This window comes from Myotis davidii, unplaced genomic scaffold (assembly GCF_000327345.1).
Source record: "Myotis davidii unplaced genomic scaffold, ASM32734v1 scaffold533, whole genome shotgun sequence".
Lineage (NCBI taxonomy): Eukaryota > Metazoa > Chordata > Mammalia > Chiroptera > Vespertilionidae > Myotis > Myotis davidii.
The window spans coordinates 767,664-784,964 of record NW_006285996.1 but is presented as its reverse complement, the minus strand read 5'-3'; the positions used below and the strand labels follow the sequence as shown (position 1 = coordinate 784,964).

Sequence of the window (17,301 nt, the reverse complement as noted above, 5' to 3'; positions counted from 1 at the left end):
GGAGGCGTCCGGCCCGGGCAGCGTGGACCCGCAGCTGCAGTGGCCCTGTGATCGCAGGCTCCGCTTTAGGCCCAGGCAAGGGACCCCTAGCTCCCAGGACTGCCTGCTTCGACCCTGCCCAGCTCCCATCGCTGGCTCCACCCTTACTTCCTGCTATCACTGGCCAGGGCGACAAAGGCACCCAATTCTCCGATAATGGCTGGGGGCAGGGCAAAGGCGGGCCCCCTGGGTTTCCTTCCGATCACTGTCAGTGGCAGGGGGCTTCTTCCTGCTTTCCCTTTCGCCTCCCTGCATTGTGCCTACATATGCAGATTAACCGCTATCTTGTTGGCAGTTAACTGCCAATCTTAGTTGGCAGTTAATTTGCATATAGCCCTGATTAGCCAATGAAAAGGGTAGCGTCGTACGCCAATTACCATTTTTCTCTTTTATTAGTGTAGATTAACTATCCGTTGAGCCCCTGTGGGAAAGGCTCTATACACACATACTTCCACTGTAATCTTTAGCCACTCCAATTAAAAGCCATATCATATCCAGTGGAGCTTATGTATTATGGTCATATATCCAGGATACCAAACCAATCAAAAGTGTTGTGAGGTCTCTTCCCAGCCCCACCCCAGTCTTGCTTTTGAAGCAGTTGGTAATCTGGTTACACTATTCCTATACCGAGCCTATTTCTCATTATTCTGCCGAAGTTTCACCAGTCCATGAAAAGACTGGTTCCTTGCCATGCTCAAGCTGCTCCCTATCCTCCAGAAGTGCTCTCCTCTCCCTCCACTACCCTGCTCTCATTCATGGTTTCTGGCCCATTTCAAGGCTCACCCTCCCGGCACAAGCCTTTTCCTACAACTCAAGCCATTTGATATTGAAAGGAAGGCAGCTTGCTTCACTCCATGCACTATTTTATTTCAGAAACACAAGTCTTCACATATGGCAGGTGCTGGTGAGCTTCCTGGTGGACAAAATAGCAATGTCAATGGTCAATAGGTCACAGTGTCCAGCATAGCCTAGTTGCCCTATGGGCATATGCTGATTGGCAAGGATGGGCAGGGAAGGAGCCTACAATCAAAAGTGAATACTGGAAGAATCTGCCTTTCTTATGAGATAGCTATGGAAGTGAGGTCCCTTCCCCCTCCCTGCATGGACAGAGCGCCAGGAGAGGTAACCGACAAAGACAATGTTCTATCTCATTACCAATTCAGTCCTCGTGGAAACCCTTGCCAGGACCCTTAATTTTCTGTGTTAAAACAACAAATGAGGTGACCCCAGTACAATCTCTAATAGGTAGCATGGGTCAACAATTATTCATTTATACTAGTGCTTTTTGCATGACAGGCTGAGATGAAAATTTGTCCTCTTCCTGGCAAGAGCTATAAATTAGTTTTATGCTACTGTTAAACCCAGAGGCAAAAGAAGAAGGGGGAGGAGGGAAGGGATGGGAAGTGGGGAAGGATCAGCAAATAAGGCCTGACTGCTTCCAGCCACAAAGCTACTTCTTGTACCACATGCATCAGGGGGAGGGGGCAACAGAGGGCAATGAAACTGGGCCACAAAAGAAATTAATGCAGAGACTCTGAGATGAGACAGTGAACTCTTTGAGGATCTGAACTGAATCTTATTTTTCTTTCCATCCCCACTATCTGGCAGGTTTGCCAAATACATTTACTAATAAATTATTGGATACATAACAGCAATAGTGTCTCTCTTAACCAGAACTGAATGAAACCAATTATGCCACATCCATGTAAGTTCTCCAAGACTAAAGGAGCCAGTAAAAACAGTGATGTTAACCTACACTTTTTCACGTGTATTGTTTGTAAGGCATTAAGTGGAAAAAAACAGCTTATAAACTATATATATCATATTTAGGTATTTATGGTCAAAAGGCACTGAAAAAAACACACACCAAAATGTTAATAGTGCTACTGTCAGAAAGTGGCATTCTTCATTTTCTTTATATTATGCAGAATTTTCTAAAAATTTAGCGATGAGAATACATTTTCTTCTAATCAGAAAAAGATGTTTTTAAAGCTTTTTACATCATCAACTCATAGTTATCTGTGTTAGAAAAAGAGAATAGTGGTGTAGATCATCTAGAATTTGGGGAAAATCACCCGTGCCTGACTTTGGAATATGCTACATACATTTCTCCCCAGAAGACTTATCTTCCTAATTATGCTTTGCTCTATACTTAGTATTAGGATTAGTTCCAAGTCCCTGAGCTCCCTTGCCAGCTAATGAGCTGAACTGGATAGCAGGGAAGTCAGTTTGGAATGAAATGAAGTATGAGCTGCAGATAATCCACAGGCAGATCATTGAGCTCTGGCTGCACACACAGGGGAGGCAGGAGGCTCTGGTGGCTCAGTTCCTGTGTTCTAAAGCCAGGCTCCTAAGGATCAAAGCATAGCGCCACCACTGCTAACCCTGCGGTCTTGGAAAAGACCCCCATCCCTTCTGCACCCTAGCTTCCCTGCGTGCAAACTGCTAGTGGTAATAGTGTCCACCTCCTGGAACCCGGAGGAGGATTCCATGAGATGGTGTGTGTAATGTGCTTGTCAGAGGCCCTCAGCAGGTGTCAGTCAGGACAATTATGTGTATGCCCTTCCATGATTTGTGTTCGTGTAATACTTTCTTCAAGAATGTTTGAAACACATTTTGACCTCTTCCATATATCCCCTAGGTCACAGTGGTCAGCAAACTCATTAGTCAACAGAACCAAATATCAACAGTACAATAATTGAAATTTCTTTTGAGAGCCAAATTTTTTAAACTTAAACTATATAGGTAGGTACATTGTTATTAACTTAATTAGGGTACTTGTAAGGCTTAGGAAGAGCCACACTCAAGGGGCCAAAGAGCCGCATGTGGCTCGAGAGCCACAGTTTGCCGACCACAGGTCTAGGAGAGGAGCAGGTACCATCAGTCTCATTTTACAATCACAGAAAGCAAGGCCTGGAAAAGTAAAATGAGGTGCCCTTAGTTTTGTAAGGCATGGAAGAACTGTGACCCTACCTCAATTATTCATGAGTCTTCATTGCTGTATGTCCCACCCCCGCTCCCCACCACACACAGTGGGATTCGACTATCTATACCTCTGTTTCTTTTCTTAGCTCAGGCAATGTAAGTTTTAACCTGAGGCCTATACATAGAGACTTGTGAAGATTAGCAGGGGCGTTACTGCTAAGTCTTGGCCAAGATCAAATGCAATGAAAACGCCAAGTTCCAGTCATGGGGAGACATTGGAGAGACTGTTCATTCTGAGTCCTTGTCACGAGGCTGGTGCATTAGCAGGGCTGGGATTAAGGACCTGCCAAATTCCCATTCTGTACTTAAAATTCCCTCAGAGCCATGCTTCCCCCACCCCTCCTGTGAGGTTGGTCTGTGTTCAAAGCTCTGCCTGGCCATGAGGACTCCATACAACTGACAACTTCTTGCAGAAAGAATCAGAGAGGTAAGAGAGATGTCTGAGGTCATTAAGAATCGTATATCTGATTCCAAAAGGGATCCGTAGGAGGAGGAAAGTGGGCGGGAAATATCTGTTGAGCCCTTGATCCTAAAAATGTGATCTGTGACCCAGCAGCTTGGGCATCTGGGGAGCTGGTTAGGGACGCAGAGTCGCAGCCCCAGCCTAGACCTGTTGACTCAGTCTGCCTTTTCACAAGCTGTCCAGGTAATGCGTGTGCACACTGCCGTGTCTGAGGCTCGCAGGCCCAGCCTTCTCTCAGTGGAGAAGAGTAAAAAGAGTTTTTCTGCTTGGGAAATTCCAGGTCACTATGGGAGAGAGACTTACACAAGTGCAGGGCATAAAATCCGGTGCTTCAGATTAGTTGAAACTTTACATGTGTCTTCTCTCCTATGACACCCCTAGGGCACGGGGAACAACAGGGAGAGGAAGCAAGGCCGGCCCCTGCTGCCATCCCAGAAGTGACCCAAGCTGCAGGCATTGTGTGGGCTCACCCACCCTGGCCTGCCTACGGCTGAGCCTGGCGTTAATCTCCTTCCCCTTGGGCCAGTTTGAGATGCTTGTAGAAGTGAGCATCCTCCAATGGGGGAAATGTGAACACAACAGGACCAAGTGGAAACATAGCCATGGTGAATTCTGGAAAGAAATACCAATTATTGACACAGTTTCAATTGCCTTGAAGTACATTGAGCTCATTATCGTAGCACACACTAATAAACGTGTTCCTTAGAGACACACAGTGGCTGTAATAACTTAAAGATGAATATTGGATGAATGAGTTATTAGGGACTGGCCAGACTGCTAACCTCCCAAGCCTAAGGGGTATCAATTCTCCTGCCTTTCTGTATCTCCCCTCCCCGCTCCAAAGCCTAAGATTTTTATTAAACATGTACCCAGTGACTGGGAAAGCTTTAGAGTCAAAACACCTGCCCCACCTCACTTATGGGGATTTACTGAGAGCTGTCAGCAGCTTTTCACGGTGGGGCTGTAGAGAAAGAAGGAGCCATTTATTCAGCCAGACATGCACCAAAGTCGGGGGTTCGCCTCTTCTAACCCCTTCGCATGCTGTGGTACTAGTGTCAGTCCTCAGCCCCTAATCTAGTCTCAGAGGGGAGCCTTCTGCCTCTAGAACTCAAGGGCTAGGCCTGCACCTTTCCAGGCATGGCTGTGGATACCTTCACTGCCTTTCATCTGGTTTTCAGGCCCGGAGTCTCCCAGGAGTGTCAGCTACAACCCCTTCTCAGCCCACGTGACTCCCTCTCCCTGGATACCCAGGACCTGTCCCTGTTGTGATTCTCATTCCCAGACTCCAATGCCCCTAGTTATTGGCATCACAGCAACTAGATCACTAGATGGTCAAACAAGCACATGTGAAAATGAAAGCAAAGGCTTTCTAGTGCTCGTAAGTCTCATACAATATGCCCATTTAATAGTGATCTGGAGGCAATGGCCACACAACACCCACTTTCTCTTTCTTTCTTTCTTTCTTTCTTTCTTTCTTTCTTTCTTTCTTTCTTTCCTTTTTTTTTGGTGTGTGTATAGCAGTGATGGGACAGAGATAAACACTGATGTGAGACACATCAATTGGTTGCCTCACACATGTGCCCTACCGGGGATTGAGCCTGCAACTGAGGTACATTTTTTTTACAGAGAGGAAGGGAGAGGGATAAAGAGTTAGAAACATCGATCAGCTGCCTCCTGCACACCCCACACTGGGGATGTGCCTGCAACTAAGGTACATGCCCCTGACCGGAATTGAACCTGGGACCCCTCAGTCTGCAGGCTGATGCTCTATCCACTGAGCCAAACTGGTCAGGGCAAGAGCACAGATCTTTAATGTATTGTTCCATGGATACACCTATCTGTCTTTATGTATATATGTATCTATATCTATATATGTAGGTATATCCATGTAGCCACCAGCTAAATCAAGAGTCAAAATATTTCTGGCCCCCCAGAGACTCCATCCTGTCCCTTCCCAGTCAATATGCCCCACACAAAGATGACCACTATGCAACCTCCTCATCATTGCATGTTTTTGAACTTCATAAAAATAGAATTATTAAGGATATATTCTTCTATGTCTAGCTTTTCTTATTCAACATGTTTTTGAAAGGTATCCATGTTGCTGGGTGCAGTAAGTAGTTCATTCTCTTGTTATAGGTGTATAGCATTTCATTGTGTGACTATACCACAAAGTATCCATCTAAAGAATATTTAGGTGTTTTTCCCATTTTTGGTTATTATTATTTTGGTTAATCCTTCTATAAATATTCATGTATGTGTGCTCTTTTATTTCAAAATGTTTATTTTATCAGGTGTTGAATATAACTATAAAGAGCCTGATATTTCATTCTATTTGCACGCTCACCCCAATTTCATGGAATTCACTCATCCCATATAAAAGATTTATTGAGCTTTTTATGATACCAGATAGCATTCTAAAGACACAGCAGTGAACATAGCCAAGTTCCTATTCCCAAGAAACTTACCTTGCAGTAGGGAAGATAGTACACAGAAATATATGTATACATGCATATATATATATATATGTATATAATTCAGTAGTCCCCCTTTATCTGTGGTTTCACTCTACAGTTTTAGTTACCCATGGTCAATCATGGTCTGAAATTATTAAGTGGAAAATTCCAGATATTTTGAGAGTGGTAGAAAAAGACCATATTCACATAACTTTTATTACAATACAGTATTATGGCCAGGGCCAGAGTATGTTATTATTGTTAATCTCTTATTGTACCTAATTTTTAAATTAAACTCTGTCATAGGTATGTATGTACAGTCAGACCTCAATTCTTGGACATCTCCCATCTCGAACAATTTGGTTCTCAACCAAGTTGTTCATGGAAAAATGTCTCTGTTTTCAAACAAAATTTAGGTTCTTGACTCAACAACTCTTTCATGCTGCTACCTGGATGATCAGTCATGTCTCTCAGGTGACAAACAAAGGAGAGAATGTGCAAGAATAAGTCAGTTTTCTGCTAAACCTCATGTTAACATCTCAGGAAAATTTTCTGTAAATATTTTCAGGTCTTTTTGCTTCTGTTGCTGCTTATTATTATTAAACTAGAGGCCCAGTGCACGAATTGGTGCACAGGTGGGGTCCGGCTGCCCCGGCTCCAATCAGGGTGGACTGGGGCCAGGTCTGTTAGGAGGAGGAGATGGTGGGAGGTTGGCCAGCTAACCCACCCCGATTGGAGCCCAATAAGGGCTGGTTTGGCCAGGGGAGGAGCCGTGGTGATTGGCTAGCAGGGTCCCACCCTGATTGGTGTGTGGGGGCCAGTTTGGGGAGGGGCTGTGGGTAGTGAGCTGGCCAGCACCACCCCCGAATGGGGTGGGGGGGCAATCAGGGCTCAGTGGCAGTGGGAGGGGAGTAGGAGGTTGACCAGCCAGCCCCACCCCAGATTGGTGTGTGTGGGGTGATCGGCGGGGGGAGGGGGTGGGAACCCACTGGGGTGGTAGGAGCCCATTGGGGGAGGAGCTGGCCGGGGGAGGGGCCACAGGCGGTTGGCCAGCTGACCCTTTCCCTGATCGGCGTGGTGGGGACCGATCAGGGGTGGGGCCAGCCTTGGGGAGAAGCTGCGGGCAGTGGGCCAGCCATCCCTGCCCCCAAATGGGGAGGTGAGGCTGATCAGGGATCAGTATCCTGGGGAGGGGCCATGGGTTGTTGGTTGGCTGGCCCCACCCTCTACTGGGGTGGAGGGGGTGATCAAGGGCAGGGCCTCCTGGGGGGAGGGGCTGTGGGTCAATCAGGGTGGGAGAGGCCAATCAGGGGCAGGGCTGGCTCGGGGGAGGGGCCACAGGAGGTAGGCTAGCCAGCCCCACCCCCTGATTGGGCTGGTTCGCTGGCTGCAGTGGGTGTCATAGCGACTGGTTGTTCTGGTCATTATGGTGTTCCAGTCATTGGCTTTTTATATATATAGTTATGTACAATAAGTCACCATGGGTGCTAAGAAGGTTAGTGATAGCAGCAAACTGAAAAGAAAAGTTGTGAGAATGATGATAGAGCTTAGAAACAAAATAATTGCAAAGTATGATAGAGGTGTTCACATGTCTGATATAGATACTGAATATGGCACGGCAAAATTGACAATTAGCACAATTTTAAAACATAAAGAGGCCATCAAGAGTGCTGATGCTACTAAGGGTGTGAAAGTGCTCTCACAAAATAATGATCACAGACAATTGAGAAAGGTTAAAATAGGGAATCATTTGAGGCTCTGGAGCAGATTAATTCAATTTACATTATTTCTAATGGGAAAAAATTATTTGGTTTTTTTAACAAATTGCTTCTGAAGCAGCCATCTGGAATGAATTAAGTTAGAGAACGGAGGTTCTACTGGTATAGGAAAAGCATCTATATATATAAAAGCCTATGTGACTGTTACAACCAAACAACCAGAATAACTGGTTGACCAGTCACTATGACGTGAACTGACCACCAGGGGGCAGATGCTCAATGCAGGAGCTGCCCCCAATGGTCAGTGCACTCCCACAGACAACCTTTTCTGACTGGCCAACATCCTGTCAGTTCTTATTTTGAAGGAATTTTTATTTTATGTAATAATGGCCCCAAAATGTGAGAGTGGTGGTGATGCTGGCAATTTGGATATGCCAAAGAGAAACTGTTTCCTTAAGTGAAAGGGTTTGTATGTATAGGACCTCTAGTAGTATATATAGGGTTCAGTACTATCTGGTTTCAGCATCCATTGAGGTTCTTGGAACATATCTCTGGTAGATAAAGAGGGACTAACTTTAGTACTGATAGATGCTATGAAGTGAAACAAAACAGGGTAAGGGGATTGGCAGGCTTTCATTTTTTAATAGGTAAGTGAAGGACAGCCTCAGATTGAAGATAATTCAGGGCAGAGACCTGAACAGAGTGTGAGAAGGAGTCATGTGGGTACCTGGTAGTGTTTTAAGCAGAGAGGACTGACAATGCAAAGGCCCTATGACAGGTGTAGACAGTGTGTTCAAAGAATAGCAAGTGGTCAATGTGCTTACAGTAGAATGAGCGAAGGAGTGTGGGTGAATAAAACATGAGGCTAGAGAATTAGCCAGGGGCCAGAGTATGTTGGTTCTTAATGGCCATATTATGGCATTTGGGTTTCATTCTGAATGTGATGGAAAACCATTAAAATATTTAGTGAGAAAAGGCAAGGGGGACACAGGAAGGCTCATGTATCAGTTTCTTAAGGCTGCCATACAAATTACCACAAACTTGGTGCCTCAAAATAACAGAATTTATTCTCACACAGTTCTAGAGGCCAAAATCCCAAAATCGACGTGTTGGCATGTGCAATATATCTTGTTCTTGTTCTGGTGGCTCCTGGCATTACATGGCTTATGGCCATATCACTCCCATTTCTACCACTGTCTTCGCATAGCCTTTTTCTCCGTGTCCGTGTCTTCTCCTCTCCTGTCTCTTTAGAACACTTGTCACTGGGTGTAGGGCCAATCAGGAGGCTATCAAAGTAGTCGAGAAAGGTGATGAGAATGACTTGCTCTTAGTGGTCACAGTCAGATGCTAAGAAGTGGTTCGATTGTGTTGGTGTGACAAGTCAATAAGAAGGAGTCAATTTATTCAGCCTGTCCACAATATTTCTTGTGTACAGACCATGTTCCAAGCACTGCTGACACTAGGGATAAAGTGGGAAAGAAACAGATGTAATGCTCACCCACCTGGAGCTCACATCATGGTCCAGCAGGAAAGCTGGGCATTGAATAACTGTGTTGCATACTATAAAATAAACATGTAACAGACATACCCGACCTAGTCAGAGTGAGAAACAGGGACTATCTTGATTTATAAAATGACCAGGTTGATGAGGAAGTGTTTGAGACCATAGGACCGGCATCTGTGTAGACATCTGTATTGACCCATTTTTACAGTATGTTACCCATGGATCCTGTTTTTAAAAAGTTTTGCCCACCAAAATTTTTATTTTTCTCTTTTATCAGTAATACTCATTTCTCTCTTTTCTAAGTAATTCATACCTATATGCCCTAAAACTCAAAGCATCTGTGTGTTTACTAACCAATATCTCCTTGTTCAATTCACATAATTTTGATCAGCAGTAAAGAAACTGTGTATGCAGTGGTATATCAGAGCCAAGATTTTGATACCCTTAGAGATGACATGAGACCAGCATAAGTCCTTGACTCAGTGGACAGATACAGCAATACATAGGGAATAAGCTCCCAGGCCCATTCCTAGAGTAAAGAATCTCTCTGAAATAGTTTAACCAATTTTCGTAGCTTGAAAACTATGAATTTCACCAAAGAGAAATTTCTAGCACCTATTATGCTAATTAAGAAACTACTGGTTACACTCTGGGCAAAAAGAAAATAAAACACAAAAACCTGGATGTGAGGGTGATCTGCCTACGACATCTGTCACCCCACTGATCGCCAGGGCTGATTCCACTGCTATGGCTGGCTAAGCCGGTGTCCATTTCCTCCCTCACTGCTCCATGTCCATCCCTCCTCAAGCTGTGGAAGAGGACAGCTTCCCACCAGAAGAGAGAACCATCTTTGGTCAAGGGTATGAGTAGCTGCGCTCCCCTGCTAGAACCTCCAAACAAGCTCTCAATGTAGGAGATGTAGGTGTTGCATGTGGCAGTTTGCCTTTCTTATGAAACAAAGAAACCAACCTAATTTCCCCAATGAAAACCTCTGCGGAATGTTAATTAGCCGCATCTGATGTAGATCAGAAATATGGATGCTAATTCAGGCAATTGTCCGCTATCTCTGGAATGTGGTCTTTCTAATCAAATAGGTGATCACCTCAAAGTGTGAATTTCTGATTAGGGAATTGATAACCCCTAGAGTGTAGGTTAAAAATGTACACATTTATATCACATTCTCTCCTCTAAAGTAGTTTAAAGAAAATTATAGATATCTTCTTGCTGTCCACATGAAGACCTCATCCATCTGTGAACCAAGTACAACTAAGTTTGAGAGAAAGGAGTGCAAGATACACTTTCTAATGAGGATGTTCTATCCCAGGTGATAAAAGCCATTGTTTTCTATCTCACCTTAACTTATTTCTTAACCGTTTAGAAGCCTTTCGGAGTCCTCCTGTGTTTTGTAGGCACACGTACAATCACGTTAGGTTTTGAGAAAGAGAGGTGGGGCCTATTCACTGTGTCCACTCCAGGAAGGTGAAGTGAGCAACACTCGGCCTTCAGCCTTAGCTGTCCTTCCCAGAAACATTGAGGATTTTTCTAACACTACCAAGTGGAGCCTGGGAGCAGTTACAATTATTCTCCGTCGACCTGATTCTCAACTTGGTTCAGGCCTTGACTTTATCCCACTTCTTGGCCCTGAAATGGTACCCCACATACTTGCTCTTCCTCTCGGTGTGTAAAACGCATTCATAGCATCGCTACCTTTCCCCTTTCTCCCAGCACTGAAAACCCGAGTTAATTAACTCTCACAAATAAGGCCCAAGCAAACTCAGAACAAATGTCCTTTATTTGACATTGGGTACAAAATCCTCCTTCAGCTGGAATGCATTAGCATGGCCATGTTCCTGGAAACAAGTGGAAAGGCAAAGCTGTCCACTAAGTATTGGGAGCAGACACTGGAAAAAGGTCACATGATTTTCCAGGGCAGGTTTCACCTTTGGACGCCAGGATTTGGAGGGATAGCCATTACCAACCGTAGGAGTGTGGCTGATCAAATTAGGGAAGTGTTTTTAAATTCAATTACACCCTCAGTGGAAATGGTCTCACTAATGCTTGGGGAAAGAATTATATGCAGTCCATAAAGCCTAACATTTTTAAACCCAATTTTGTACAATGTTCTAAAGGTTAATTCAAGATCTTTCTTCCAAATGGGAAGTTAAATACAGCCAATGGAAGGAAGGCATCTGTGGACTGACTGGGGTTTATCAGCCCGTGAGAGTTCATTAGTTTTAATTAGCGTAATCACTAATGTTGCACTAACAGTTTAGTGAAGGAAAGTAATTACTCACACATCCACTGTATTAGATGGAAAGATTAGAATTCACTTTTTCAAAATGATTAGCATTTTGCCAATTAAAAGAATTCCTTCTCCCTGCCAGCAGCCCTGTGACCTCGCTCACCCAAAGATCATTTAAATGACACATATTTAGCATCAGAAAATGGAGCAGGAAGAAGTGAAGAATAAGGCTGTTTTTATTCTTAGCATCTTCCTGGGGCACAGAAAGCACAGGGTTCTCCGTGAGTTTATAATGTCTCGCTCTATTTGCACAGTCATTGACTTCCATCACTTTAGATTACACCCCTGCTGCTTTGTTACCCGGCAGCAATTTAAAAATGAAAAGGCTAGTGGAAGTTGAGGCTGAACAGAAGCAATGGGACAGCCTAGGTGCAATGCCCTTTGCTAGGGTCCAATGATTGAACCTGTGTGGGGATTTGGCTGCTGGCCCCATCCTGAGCACCAGCTTAGAGCAGACCCTGCTGGGGCTGCCTGCAGGAGCTCCCTAAAGCATGAAGTTGTATCTGTTGGGCCCCCCTACTGACTTCTACCAGGACTGGGTGCCACCTTGGTGCCTCAGCTCAGCTTATAAGACTTGGGCAATATGGTCCGACTGCTCTCCAGCACCACGGCCCAGCTCCTCTCCATCCCCACCAGGCCCTCCATCTACTAGCTACTTGGAACTTGTCTTTTCTTAACTATCCCATGTTCTTTTAAACCCGGCTCCTTCTAACCTGCTGTCCATCTTGTCAGCAAACCCTTTGCCTGTTCTGTTAGAGCATTCATCACTCATGCTTTGCCCAGGGTAAATGTCACTTTGCACTGACTGGAATAGCTACCTCCCCCATTTTCAGTCAGAGCCCTTACTGCATCCTGCATTTTTGTATTCTATTCTATGATTTATACTTACATGGAGCTACTGGGGCAGGGACAAGGATCCTATTCTGCTCAGCATTCTCAGCCTGTTGTAAATGGTAGGTGGTGTATACACGTTTGTTGAATGGCCAAGTGCATTGTAGGTAGGAATTCTACCCTTCTCACCTCTTCCCTCGGCCTCATCAAATCTCAGCCTAGGAGGGGAAGCTTAGTCAGATCAGCAAACATCACAGAGGACGGATTGGAGACACTTGCATAACAGGTGGGCATTCCCGCTTCACCTGAGCACCTCAGCCAGCACCACTTCCAAAGGGAGCCGACCCTTGCTGAGCGCATCTCTGGGCTCTGCTTGGGTCCGGCCAATGGGAAACTCTGGCAAGACTTTGGAGGCTGGGAAGAAAGGGAGAGCTAGGTATTTCTTTCCCACTCCTCCTTGCTTTGATTTCACATCTCAAAGGTTAGCTACACAGAAATAGGATGGAGAAGATGGAAAAGGGATCTGGAAAAGGACATGTTGAAAATAATTCACCCAGAGATTGTTTCTGAGATGGGAATTTCAGAATGTTTGTCATCATGGCTCAGCTTTGGGAGAGGAGGCCCTGGGTCTAGGGCACTGTTGGGGTCTCGAGACCCTCATGTTGGCCTGTTCTCAGCCCAGAGTACTGCCCAGGGGCAAAGATCAGCTCACCAGGATAGACACAAGTAAGCATGGACTGAGGCAGAAGGCTGCCAAGTCTTTACCCAAAAGCACATCTATATGGAAATGATCTCTTGATGTAAATTTAAAGCTGTTTGACAGGCATTATTTCATTTGATTCCCTAATAACCCTTTGAGATAAATATTTTACTGATGAGGAAACTGACTTAGTCGACACTGCTGGACAAGTAAACTGTGAAAGAAAACAACAACCAGAGTCTACTGATATTCAGGGTGTGATCTTTCTGGTCTATGATCTATATCATCTTTAACTGATGTGGGCTCCATTCCCAGGTGAGCCCCTTATAAGCTGTGTGATCTGGTCATGTGACTCAACCTCTCTGAATATCAGTTTTTTCACCAATAAGACAAACACAATATGTTTCTTTCCTGATTGTTGTAAAGACTAAGTGAGAGAGAGGGGCCTCTCAGAGGCTGGGAGAGGAAGTTACATTTGGGGCTTTCCACAGGAAGCCAAGACCAGACCTTCTGCAGGGCCTGAAAGCCTGAAATTGGTAGAAGGACCTGGGAGGAGCCCTCACACTGGCTAATGGAGTGTGTGACCCTGGGCTTGTACAATCGCAACCAATAGGAGGAACCTCTGACCCCCACTCTCACCCACTGACTAAATGGTACATGCCACCAGCAGGCAGGTGGGAACTAAGCCAGATTTTTATTTATTTTTATTACTTTATTTTTTTATTACAGTTTACATTCAACACTCTTTTGTAATAGTATTAGATGTACAACACAGTAGATAGACATTCATATAGGTCAGCAATGTTCAACCGGTGTGCCCCAAGCATTTTTAAAACATGCAATCCCTGACTATTTAGTCAGGGGCACTGACCTCTTTTTCCTTACATTGTCAAATTTTTAAAAAGTGACAACAGCCAACACAACACTAGCCATCCAATATGAACGATTCAAAATTATGCCTATTTCATTTTTGTTAGATCGGCAAACATATATGTTTTGGTGTGCTGCAGAATTTTAGTAATTAGTTTATGTGTGCCATGAGACAAAAATGGATGATACAGGTACACAGTGTTCCCTCTGATAATTCAAGTGCCCCCTTGGCTCCATCGATAGTTATTACAATACTAGAGGCCCAGTGCATGAAAATTCATGCACTGAAAGGGGTCCCTCAGCCCAGCCTTCCCCCTCTCACAGTCTGGGAACCCTCAGGAGTGGGAGGTGACCTTGTGATCAGGGGAAGGCAACGCCCCCATCACATCTCTGCTGCTGACACTGCTGGCAGCACAAGCCTCAGCTGGCCCTGGTTATCTGAGCCTCGGGCAGCCCTGGGTGTCAGGGAAGCCATCATCCCAGGCTTGCTGCACCTCAGGCCTGCCCTAGGCGGCTGGGGGACTGAGGGCAGGTCTGGCCGCACCGTATGCCTGCCACCCTGCCATGGGGCAGAAAGGACTGGGGGACTCTGGCAGGGCTAAGGGGACTGGGTGCCTCCATCTTGTGGCTATGGGCGCCACCATCTTTGTGATGGTGTGACAGTCAATTTGCATATCACTCTCTTAGATAGGATTGTTAACTATATTCCCTATTCTTTATTTCTTTTTTAATGTTTTTAATTGATTTTAGAGAGAGAAGAAGGAAGAGGGAGAGAGAGAAACATTGATTGGTTGCCTCCTGTATGCACCCTGACCAGGGATCGAACCCACACCCAGGCATGTACCCTGACTAGGAATTGAACCAGCAACTTTTCAGTGCATGCAACAGTGCTCAACCAACTGAGCCACATTGACCAGGGCTATATTCCCTATTCTTTACCTTATATCCCTATGCCTATTTTGTAACGATTTAGTACTTCTTAATCCCATCACCTTATTTTACCCTGCCCAAACCGCCTCCTCCCCAACACTCCTCCCTTAACACCCCTCTCCTCTGGAATCCATCAGTTTGTTCTTTGTATCTATAAGTCTGTTTCAATTTTGTTTGTTCATTTATTTTGTTCTTTAGCTTCCACATGTACTAGTAAGTGATATCATATGGTATTTGTCTTTCTCTATCTGGCAGAACTAAGCCAGATTTAGTTTTATTTTTTCTAAAAAAGGAAATTGGTCTTTTCTATGAAAAATTAAATGAAATAATTATGAAAAAAAAATACCTACTTCCCATAGTTAGTAACACTTAGTAAATGCTGCATACTATTTCCTTCTCTATATTTAACACTAATGGGTAAGTGTTAGGAGGATTCTTGGACACAGCCTGTTCCTTCCTGGGCCTGGTGGGTGTGCAGATTGGTGACAGCAAAGTGCCCAGTAGCTGCCCCCCAGGGACAGGGCAGGAGCACCGTAGCTCACTCTCTGGGTTGGCAGCATTTCCCTGGGAGTCGCAGAAACTGGCAGCTGGGTGAACAACTGGAGGCAGAGCTAGTTGGCTCCCACTTGCCTGTAGGTCCCCTCTACCACCAGGGTGGCCATCCCAGCACACCGCGTGCGCGCGCGCGCGTGTGTGTGTGTGTGTGTGTGTGTGTGTCCACTGCATGCCCTAATGAAAGGGGAGTTAGCTAGGCCTCAGCTGTTAGCCACACTCTGGGTCCAGGGAGACAAACATGGGCAGCAGTGGTGGTGAGTGTGAAAAAGACCTGTGCCCTTGTCCTCTACACACCAAAGCCCAGTGAGGAGGCAAGTGCCCACAGGCACCGGAAGTGCAGAAAGAGCTTGGAGAGCGAGGGCAGAAGACGCTCTCTCCCTCAGGGCAGCCCAGGGAAAGGCAGCCATGTGACAGCCTCCTGCTTGGAGCACCCGCCCACAGAGCTGCCACCTCCATTCAGCAGTCTAGGTCCTGCAGGCTAATTAAGTTAATGAAAAAGAACTAAAGGAATGGAGGAGGGAGCTGGAGGAGGGGTGGGGATGCTGCTGTGCTCAGAGTTAGGAGGTGTGAAAAATGAATCTGTCTTTCAATTACCAGCTTTGTAACCCCAGGCACATTACTACAGGAGGCCTGTTTCTTCACCTGAAAAATATGAATCACAGTCCTCGTGTCACAGGGAGGACCCTTGTGAAAACCACAGTTATCATATGCACACTAATGTCTGCACTGCCCACACCAAGAAACGCGGTTTATTTTGCTCATGGCTGTGCTCCTACCTCCCGCGGAGCCTGGCCATCGCAGGTGCTCAATAAATGTTTACTCAGACCTGAGCAGAAAGTACCGTCACAGCTCCCCGTGTTTTTAAGGGCATTTTGAGGGGCGCTACTATGAGGAACAAAAGGTTAGGAGAGTCTGAGGGTGGAGGCTGCCTAGTGTGAGAGCCTGGGAAGCTGCTCCCCACAGTGAGCCTGGAACAGAGCAGAAGTGTGCCTGGGGGCAAAGTCCCAGGGGCCCCAGGGGTCCCAGGGGTCCCAGGTGAGGCTTCCTCTCTGGGGACCTTGCCCAGTTGCATAGGACCAGCTCTGCGCCCCACCAGGTACCTGGGAATCCATGAGAAGGGCACCCAAAACAGCACAACCCCTGACAGCACTGGAAGGACAAATGGGAACCTGCCAAAATTTTGTTTTAAAAATACCAGCAGTAATAAAATAGGGGGAATGATCTACTGACCTCCAGTGCCTGCACATAAATATCAACAGTATCAAAAAAGCAAAAGGGAAGGTTTTTTTGTTTGTTTTCTACAACAAATGACCATCATACTACATGTTCAAGAGGAAATTTCCTACTTGTTGGAGTATCTGATTAAAGAATCAGAAAGGCGTAACTAGTGCATTTTTTTGGACTGGGTTTGCAGAATCTCAATCATGCAAAGCATTCACCGTGTCCCTCATTTTTCTTTGTAAACTTTTAAAAATGTTCCATTAGATTTGGAAAATGTCTTCTTGTAGGAGGGATCTTTTGAAGGACCTTTTATTTTTTAATTGGGTAAATTTAGGTTTTATACTGACATGAAATGACAGAAAGGACTTACAATATTTCAGCATCTAAATTTGGCAAAACATTCAAAACAATTTTGTCTCAAAATATTTGTCAAAACAGATAATAAAAGTGTTGGCAAGGATGCAGAGACACTGGAATTCCCTTACATGCTGATGGGAGTGTAAAATGGTCCTGCGACTTTGGAAAACAGCCAGCAGCTCTCATTTTTTAAGAAATAAAGTTTTCTCTACCTGCGCTAGAAAATCTGCTCGTAACACTTCGTACACCAGGGGAGTCTCAGCCAGGCTGGGAGACTGACCTCACCCAACTAACATCCTTTTCTTTGTCCTACAGTATGTGTCCAGCTGTCGCGCTGTCACTCAGAGTGCACCAGAGCAAGGCGGCTGCC

General features: G+C 45.3%; 1 protein-coding gene across 1 annotated transcript in view; it reads left to right on the top strand.

Annotated features, from left to right (window-relative positions):
* Positions 1–17,301, top strand: part of SIAH3 (siah E3 ubiquitin protein ligase family member 3) — a 74,583-nt gene that overhangs the window by 55,926 nt on the left and 1,356 nt on the right. Inside the window, exon 2 of the mRNA XM_015559681.1 lies at positions 17,247–17,298. Coding sequence (XP_015415167.1) covers positions 17,247–17,298 — 52 coding nt within the window. The remainder of the gene's footprint in view (positions 1–17,246; positions 17,299–17,301) is intronic.